At 32.7% G+C, this 10,131-nt stretch overlaps 1 protein-coding gene across 1 annotated transcript; it reads right to left on the reverse strand.

Annotated features, from left to right (window-relative positions):
* Positions 1-452: 452 nt before the first annotated feature.
* On the reverse strand, positions 453-10,051 carry LOC102803958 (torsin-1A-interacting protein 2-like). Its single transcript, XM_085492575.1, has 2 exons — positions 9,942-10,051; positions 453-4,545 (listed from the first exon to the last, which is right to left on the reverse strand). Exon 2 carries the CDS (start codon positions 4,523-4,525, stop codon positions 3,500-3,502), a length of 1,026 nt encoding a protein of 341 aa, XP_085348701.1. The 5' UTR covers positions 4,526-4,545; positions 9,942-10,051; the 3' UTR covers positions 453-3,499.
* Between the last annotated feature and the right edge of the window lie 80 nt (positions 10,052-10,131).

The raw sequence follows: 10,131 nt of genomic DNA on the forward strand, positions 1-10,131 counted from the left end.
CTCTGCAACTGTGGGAGAGTGCTGGAAATATAAGTTTGGAAATGGGAAAACAAAAATTTAAGAAAACTACTTAAAATCATTTTAATCACATCGGTGTCTGGCCAAGCCAATTGGACGATTTTAAATGCTCAAGAACAAGATATCCAAATTAATAAATGGTTTTAACTGGGATTCCTAACACCAGACTATGGAGTTTCCTACTGAAACTCTCAAACCTTTCGTTGCTATCAGTCCTCAAAAGTGATGTGTACCACTAACATGGGTTCTAGGGACCTAAACCCACAAAATTATCGACACCGGTAATTAGTGCAAGAACTTTGAGCTAAGCTAATTGTCACAAAATTCTAATGAGAAGTAAATCAGGTTTATGAAATTATTTAACAATAAATTTACAAAAATCCCATAAGCGGTTCTTAGGATATAGCCAGAAATAAATAAAAGTTTTATGCAAATTAAGGCAGTCTATAATAATGTTTTATTGCATTTTGAAAAATAACATTTTCACACTTTATTGCTGTATACTGATAGAAAACAGAATTGAACAAAATATGACAAAATCCAATAATTATTCTAAGTATACACTTTGTATTAGTGGAAAAAATACTCACACGAACTTGTGAAAGTAAGACAATAATATTGAATGGCAACTTAAAGATAATATTTTAATTGAATTAATTAAATTTTATTAAGGTAATGAGAAGGGTTTGATGACGTTTTTGAATAAAGCATTCTCTGTCTGTTGTTTCATTTAGAGTCGTAATTTAGCATGTATGATTCAAAGGCTTAAATATAGACTGGCAAAGTCGGGAAGAAAAAAATAATTGTTCTTTTATTTTTTTTAGCGTGATCGCGAAAAATAACCTGGCCGCTAAAGAAATTCCGACTGGACGCATTTGCTGGCATTTGACTGCTATTAATTATTCATGATGTCATTAATTATTTAAATGACCAATGTGTACATGCAGTCGCCGAGATCTCAGAAGTGAAAGGTCACAGCTGCACTCTGATTCGTTGTCAATGCTAGTCAACAACTTTAATTAGCATAATCATCGGAGTGATTCCAATCTGGTTTCCACTCCAACGCAGGGGGTCGCCTGCAGATGCATCCAGTCGGGATTTCTTTCGCAGTCATGCTAGTTTTTGTGATCACGTTAAAAAGACAATTAATTACATTTTTTTCGTAAAACAAAAACGAAGTCCTGACTTTGCCAGTCTAGCTTAAGTATACTGGACAGTCATTGTTTACATAACTACCATGTGACAACAAAAATGCCAAACCTTGTAAAAATTACTAAATAAGCGAATGCGAGAGAACACACTGCAAAATTTCCGCCATGAATTTTCCGTAATCAAGCTCATTGAAATGTGTCATAACTGTTTTATCAATTTTTGAAAAACTAAAATAAAAATGAAAATTTCCCTTCTCACTACCTTAATAGAATTATGTATTATAGGTTACTTATCAAATCTTGGAATTGTGGTTAGAATAACACAAAAGTAGGTATACTCCAAAAAAAACGATTTCTGAAATACATGTACATATAATATTGCACCTCATTTTATTCAAAACAACCACACACATGTATTGCACATACAAGTCAACAGCAACAATTGATAACAAATGGGTGATACATCGATATATGAAATAAAATTATCAATAGCATTTACACATCAAAGTCAAAAATACCATTCACATCACATAGAAAACAATCTGGGGAAATGAACACCAAGAATAGAACATAGTTAAATATTTACAACCTTGCCCAAGGAAAAAAATAATTATTATTCAGTGAAAATTACAGAAAATGTGAACAAATGCAGAACGCAATTGACAGTTATTTTTCAAGAATTTTTATCAGAATCACAACTGCAAAGAACTCAACTTTTAATACAACGAACAAAAAATAAGTGTTTTCATAGAAGTGTTTAAAAAAGACCCCTTGGGCGTATGCCTGGACATGACCTCAATTTTTGCATTGTATCAAAATTGGGGGGTGGACATTTGCCTGGCTTGGACTTTTACCCGGATAACTAGGGTAGTACAATTTTATAGTTTTTAAAAAGTGGAAAATAACTTGACAGAAATTTATCTCAAACTAAATTCTGTACACAGCTACGAAAAGAACAAACCATTGCATGTATGTAATGTTATGTGGTAGACAGTTTAGATTAAAGTTATGATATAAAAGACGACAGACAAAGAATGGATGACAACATGTAATCAATAAATAGCTCCTCAAAATCATCTCCAATGGTGATAAATGAATAATTTAATATATATATATATTGAAATAAATTATATTTCCTGTTATTTGTAAATGTTATTTTGATATAAATGATCTAGCCTATAAGATCACACAGAAACTAAAGCCAGTTCGTCATAGCAAATACATGACTACAGTGAACTACAATAAGACAAAATAAAATAAATTTGATGTTTCGAGGTAGGCAGCATTTTTATTGTATTGTATTTTTTAGTTAATTTGTAGTTTAACTACAGATGTGAAAAATGACATCCAAGTTTTCATCATAAATTTTCTTCATAGATGCAAGGGAATGAAATTAAAAAATTGGTGGAATGGTCACAAGCTAATACATTTTGTACTTTAGTTTATGTAAAATACTTTATTTTCGCTATTTTTGCTGAAGGGATGATTCAGTGAAAATAAAATCCATTAAGTATGTAATTTTTCCTATATTTTACATTCAACTCGCCAAAGATCAGTGAAAATAAATTCCATACAAAACACCCAAAGTGTCTTTTCAGTGAAATTTAATTCCTGCTGAAATAAAATATTTTACAGTAATCGGCTTTGAATTAAAATTTGTTTAGCTCATTTGCATAAATTAAACTTTTCAATTTCCCCTCAAGATGTGGCTAGATAGGATTCCTAGAAACACAGGATTGATTTATTTATTTAGTCTGATAGACATGTAATAGACCATTTTATGATCACTGCAAGATCCCATGTTATGCATGAAATCAAACATAAAAACAGGAAAAACAAAACTTTGGCGTGGATTTGACAATCACAAATTTTAAAGATATTTTCATCTCTAATAATGGGCTATACACAATTGACGATGGTCAGCTATGCTTAAATGATATTTCGACCAATTCAAGTTCAAAATCAAATTATTAAGCATTTGATTTGCATTATTCAGCATTTGATTTGCATTATTCAGCATTTGATTTACATTATTCAGCATTTTATTTGCATTATTCAGCATTTGATTTGCATTATTCAGCATTTGATTTGCATTATTCAGCATTTGATTTGCATTATTCAGCATTTGATTTACATTATTCAGCATTTGATTTGCATTATTCAGCATTTGATTTGCATTATTCAGCATTTGATTTGCATTATTCAGCATTTGATTTGCATTATTCAGTATTTGATTCGCATCATTCATGCATTATATCACAGTGAATGTAAAATCACCTATAATTGTCACAGTACACATAGAATGAAGCAATACAAATGTATTGTTCTTTCTAAATAATAGGATTTGGATTTTGTTCTGTGTTCAGTATAGCAACGGAATTAAAAATGCGGCTGAATAACGCACTAATCTTATCCTCATCAAGGTCATGTTGACCTTCCCACTTTGACCGTAGAAAATCTTCTACTATCTGTTCTTGTCGTAGTGTAGTGTAATCATCACTTAAAGAATCAGGAATACTAACCGTGAAAATAATAACAACATCCTTGTATGGAGCGTTCTCATTATCACAGTATTTGTAGAAAATGAGAGTACTAGTTGGAGGCAACTCTTCTAATTGATAGATAATTGCTGACTTACTTCCATCATTAAATCCTTTTGACAACAAGGAATCCAGGTGATATTTTATGAGATCTGGATCTTCTTGTCTATACTCGGTACTGTTTATAAAAACAGGTTTCTTGGCTGCAGGATAGATCTGACTAAGTTTAGTAGCGATCTGGTTGCCTTGGTTGTTTTTACCAGGGGGGTTGACAATAACAATGACAGCTGGTTGTCTAGATAAAGGGTTATATATAACTGACTGGATAGGTATTCCTGTGACGGACCAAAATCGATTGCTCAGACCAGGAAATTGTTTCTGTAACAGATGAAAGTTGTTGAGAAACTGATTCTGTAGATAGTGTAACTCTTCATTCGTTTTTATGTTGTCTGAAGTTCCACCACTGACATAATTTATCAAAATGCTGATAAACAAAGCAACCACTATGACACATGTACCACAGATAACACCAAAGGCACTGGAATGTTTGGTGGATTTTAATGCTGCATGTCTTGGAGTAATAATATTTGCAGTATCTTGTTTTCTTTTCTTCTTTTTCACAGGACTTTTTATTGGACTCTTGTCTGAATTGCTTGATTCATTTCTAGAAGTTTCATTCTTTTGCTTTTGTGGGCTGATAGATTCCACGTCAATCTCTTCACAAGATACATCTGATTCTGATTGCGAATATTTCCTTGATTCAGGTTTGACCAAAGTTTCTTCTTTCGATGTTATCCGCTCTTTGACTCTACTCATTTTCTATCACTTATTGTACACTACAATAGATAAAAAATTATGTCAAGTTTACTAAAAGCTACATAAGTAAAATATTGGAGATTATTAAAGACCATATGGAGTATATTTATATCATAATCCATTTCACCTCAACATGCAATATTTAAATGTACATGTGCAAATAAACATCTCACATTGTGTGTATGTGCCAGAGATACATGTACATGTCCACTCAGAGCTAAAATAATAGCTACATACATACTGTACATGTACTAGTATATGCTTATTCTATCTTTAACCTTTTCATCACCAGACTTTCTTGCCCAAATTTTCCTGCACTTTTCTTCTCATGTTCTTTAATATTTCTGGAAAAGACCACTAATCTTGGAGCCAACAGACAAAATTTGTGTAAATTTTCTGTTTTTACTCAAAAAAATTGTCTATTTTTGTCCCAATCTTGTGAAGAAAGTGTAAATGAAACTATTTTGTGATAAAAAGAGAGAAATGTTGGTGAAAAGGTTTAGGAAGTAATAGTTGCAGTGATCTTTACACACTATCGATATGCTAATTGAATGTACACATGGTTATGCCAGTACATCTGGTATGTGGTGTTATAAAAGAAATGTAATTCAATAAAATGTTGTCAGTATTCTACAAGCCTTGGTTGTGTTTGTGTCTTGTCATTGTACTGAGTATGCGCATGCTTTTGCCACAAGTTCAATCCAAAATACCACAATAGTAGCCTTCAATTTTTAGTAATAATTAAAAAAACACAGCAGTTTATTGACATTTATGATAACAACTATGTTTTAAACGTGAATTTTATAATAATGTCTTTCATGGGTTATTTACAAATATAATTAAAACATTGGTCATTATATTTGGGTTACTGAACATTTGAGAACACAAAATTATGTCTTGTTATTGTTACAGTGTTTGTAATTAAATTGTACTAGTGTTGAGCTTAACTAAGCACCCACCCCTTAAAAAAAAGACGATTTTGTGAGCTGAGTACCCAGGGCACTAAGTTGGATGAGTACTGTACAAATGTATGCATATTAATGGAGTCATAGGCACCAATTTATAAAAAGTAGGTGATTAATATGCATGCGTTTCATACCTGAAGTAATCAGATATGCAGATTATCCAAAAACATCTATGTACTAAGTGTCACTGAAATTTGATGAATGATACTCAAGATCTATAAATTGTTTAAGTTATGTAAATTAGGTAATAAGTGAGGAGAAAGTTAAATACTAAACATATATACATGTATGGCATAACATCTATGTACTAAGTTTCATTGAAATATTGGTGGAAAAGCTAAAAATTGGCCAATTAATATGCATATTAGGTAATTAATATGCACAGACTGTAACCAGAAACTATTAAATCAGGACAGTGCTTTATCCTAGACCATCTATGTACCAAATTTCATTAAAATACAAGCCATGCATGGCACAGTCCCCGTTAGTTATTGAATTTAAGATATATAGTTTTGTTTATAGTAATATAGCTGGAATATATAATTATGTCAGGAATATGATTATGATGATTATTTAACATTAAAATGATTGACATTTGTATCTGATCGTCAAACGAGTGTTGAGAGATATTGCTTTGGAAAAGCATTAATTAAAACAAAATCAGCCATTTTGAATACATGTATATATCTATAATGTGATGTATAATGAATATATAAAATTTGAATATAATCAGTCAAAGTATGTCAGAGATATGGCTCTAGAAGCCCATTCATTAAAACAAAATGGCCACCAGTCAGCCATTTTGAATTCGATCTGAAAAATAAAATGACGTGCATCAGGAACTTGTAATGTCTAATGTATGTTATAAGTTTGAACGAAATCCATCCATAAGTGCCAGAAATGGTTGAAATTTCATGATTTTTTCAGCACAAAAATGACCACCATTCGGCCACTTTGAATAGGATCGTCAAACCAATATATCTGTATATCTATGACATGATGTATAATGAATATTAAAAATTGTAACATAATCAGTCAAAGCAAGTCAGAAATATGGCACTAGAACCACATTCATTAAAACAAAATGACCGCCAAACAGCCATTTTGAATCTTATCTGAAAAACAAAATCATGTACATCAAGGTCCTATAATGTCCAATGTATATACCAAGTTTAAGCAAAATCCATCTATAAACAGCTGAGAAATGCTTAATTTTGATGAATTTTCAGTATAAAAATTGCTGCCATTCGGCCATCTTGAATCAGATCGTGAAAGAAATTAATGTGGGAATTGTTAATATCATGTATGATGTATGTGTGAAATTTGATTGTAATTGGTCCAGGCATTTCTAAGACACAGGTCCGGACGCACGGACACACAAAGGTCAAAACATAAGTCCCCGCTTTCAGACTGTGTTCGAACGGGAACTAATAATAATTGGTTCTTGAAATACACGCTCAGACGTACAAACAACAAAGACTCCCATTGTGTGCTTGGCACCTGGGAGTTAAAACTACACACATAGAAATTTTGTTTTGTTCACTGTGGTTAATCAAACTCTTATATTATCTTTGCTTTAGCTTATTCAGTGAGTCACCAGCAACAGGTTAAAATCATATTGAGCTAATAAAGGTTACTGTAAAAGGGTTAATTATTCACTGGGTTTTAATTTTGCTTATTTCGCTGTCCCGAAAAATGTGCTAACTTAAAACCCAGTGAATATGTAAAATTTAGCATAGAACACATTATCTAAATGATAAAACAGTGAATTTAAAACCCGCTGAAATGGTAAATCAACGAAATTTAAACCTAGTGAAAATTAGTCATTTTATAGTATATACAAATTTCAAAGAACCAGGGAAACAAAACTGAAGTGGACTTGGAATCTGCTGTCACTAGATGGCGCTATACAATGAATCTAATAAAATACTTTGGAATACTTTATTTTCGCTGGAATTAATTTTCGCTGAAAAAGTTTTTTGGGCATTCTTTATGGAATTTATTTTCACTGATTTTTGATGAGTTGAATGTGAAATATAGAAAAAAAAGTATATTCGCTGGATTTTATTTTCACGGAATCATCCCTTCAGCGAAAATAGCGAAAATAAATTCCAAGCGAAAATAAAGTATTCTACAGTAGCTAAAGAGCACTACAACACAGACTATTGTAAAAGTATATACATGTATATGCAGCAATTTCTATTGAAAACAAATTTAATACAATGCAGTGACTGGTCACAAATATACAGACCACAGCTCTTCAAGTTAAAAGTTTTTTTTATTATACCTCATTCTTACATTTTGTTGGGTAGGGCAGGGTACATGTATATATAGGTTATCATTTAGAGTAATCAGTGTTCTCCCCAGACTCTAAACCAAGCATCGCGGCTAATTTACATAACAATACATCTTATTTGCATAATTTTGTTTGCATAATAATTAGTTTCCCCAACAAACATTATAACTGAAATAAAGAAGAGATACATATCTCATATATTTTTTATCATTTACATTCATTGTGTTTTATGTGTGCATCGAGTCAAATAAAGTTTGAAATAGAACAGGAAAGAAATGGAAATACTTATAGCCAGTCAGTAAATATATTGTTTATCCGTGGAGGTAACTGGTTCATCATTATTTTGTGTACAAGTACAGTCAGTTTTAGTGCCAATGTTACTGTCAGTTCATACGACGGGGGAGGAGGGGGGATTTGTTTGTTAAATTTGTAAAATCTGTATGAAGAAATTAATAAATCAATAATGACATTTTTTTTCTACAACGGCATTTCAAAACTAAAGTCAGCGATTTTTCATTGATCTATCTATTATTTGTGTAACGCTACGATCACCGTAACATTGCCAGCTGACGGCATTGCGTTGAACGGGTATTCACCGCTGCAGTTGCGATCATCGGTCCCTGACTTTTTTGTTTAAAAATACACAAACTTAGAATGTTTGCTTAATAAAAACGATTCACTGATGATTAACTTAGAAATTACATCAAAATCGCCAACGAAATGTTGTTTTTAAACATGCACTCTGCGCCGCCATCTTTGTTACCTCAATCAAAATCTCCGTTGTAACCCAGCATGCATTGGTTGTGATGTCACTACATGCGTTACGTCGCCTTAGGGTGGCGTTCCTCGGTAATGATGCACTATGAATGAGTTTTTTCTAGAGGTCAGGGTTCGTTTTTTCCTCGTCCGTCTCGTCTGCAGTTGAATAATTTTTACTTCGATTTATTTACAGTTTTTTTTCCCCGATGCGACTTAATTTCACTTGTTTTTTTAATTCTTGGTAATTAGTGTCACTGGCGATGAAGTAGTAAAAACGCAATTAATCGCAGTGCAGCAACTCGGGATAGATAGACCTTCCCGACGCAATGGGCAAATTATTACTACCCTAGTATTTTGGGGTTTGCCAGCTCCGCACCCTTGATAGACTTGGTAACTTCTTGTAGACTTCCGTTTTTATCACTGTTTTTGTAAGGCTAACTATGTACAAAGGCGGGATTACCTTTCGATCAATACATGTTATTGTTTTAAAGACGTGCTAGACGAGGCTGACACTTGTAAACAATACAACGTGAATAAGCATCGCGGGCAGGATTTCATGGATCGCGGGCGAAACAAAAGCGACGCGGCTGTTTGTCTAAGCGACGCAGGCCCGCAGTGCTTGAAAGGCCTGGGGAGAACACTGGAGTTGAGGGTTGCTCACTTCAAAAACAGGTGCAGTAAGTCACACTTTAATTTTTTTTTTTCATCGGACATTACTGCTTGCAAATCATTCAATGGCTTGTGGATTTTAAAAATCTGGATCATCAATTCAGCTTAATTCATGTCTCAGTGAAATTATGTGTAATTTTGCACTATGTTTGTTCAAAACAAGTTTAGGAAAGACAAAAATTATGGGTTTTTATTGATCTTTTCTACAAAAGTAGTGAGCAATAACTTAAAAAAAAAAGGCATATGATAAAATTTGAGAAAGTTTGGCCATATAAATATGTTTTAGTGGTAACCAACATTTACAGTCAAATAGACACAAATCTGGTGTTTTGCTTTAATACAAGCGTATTTTAAAAGAATTGAAAATATGTACTGGCTCAAGAACTAACTTCATTTCACATAGCAGCATATTCACATATTCATAATGAGAGTTGAATAATGATGAAATACCTCATCAATAATAATTAGAACTATGTTTATGACACAATACAATTTCTGAATTGGTTAATTTGAATTCTAACATCCATTTGGGTTTATACAAATGAATACATCTACATGCATAAAACTTTTATAACACGTGACCACATCTTTATGTCGTTCACCAGGCCTGCATGGTCCTTCACTGTACTAATATGTCTCTCACATTTTCCACATCGTTGATCACTGATTGATTCCAAGAGTGATTTAGCTATTATAAACAAGAATAATATAAAGATACTGCACGTACCGTACGGCGTGTATCTGGCTAATACATTCCACTGCAAAATTGTTGTGAACATAAACCACAACCTGCCCCGCTTTTTCAACCAGGAAGTAGTGAAGTACTGTTTGTTTGTTGGTTGCTTGTATGGGATGCTGTCTCCACAGACTATTTCCGATTTTGTTTTACTCTCATGGCACTTTCAAATAACAGTTGC

This window comes from Saccoglossus kowalevskii, chromosome 17, assembly GCF_978046115.1.
Source record: "Saccoglossus kowalevskii chromosome 17, keSacKowa6.1, whole genome shotgun sequence".
Taxonomy (NCBI): domain Eukaryota; kingdom Metazoa; phylum Hemichordata; class Enteropneusta; family Harrimaniidae; genus Saccoglossus; species Saccoglossus kowalevskii.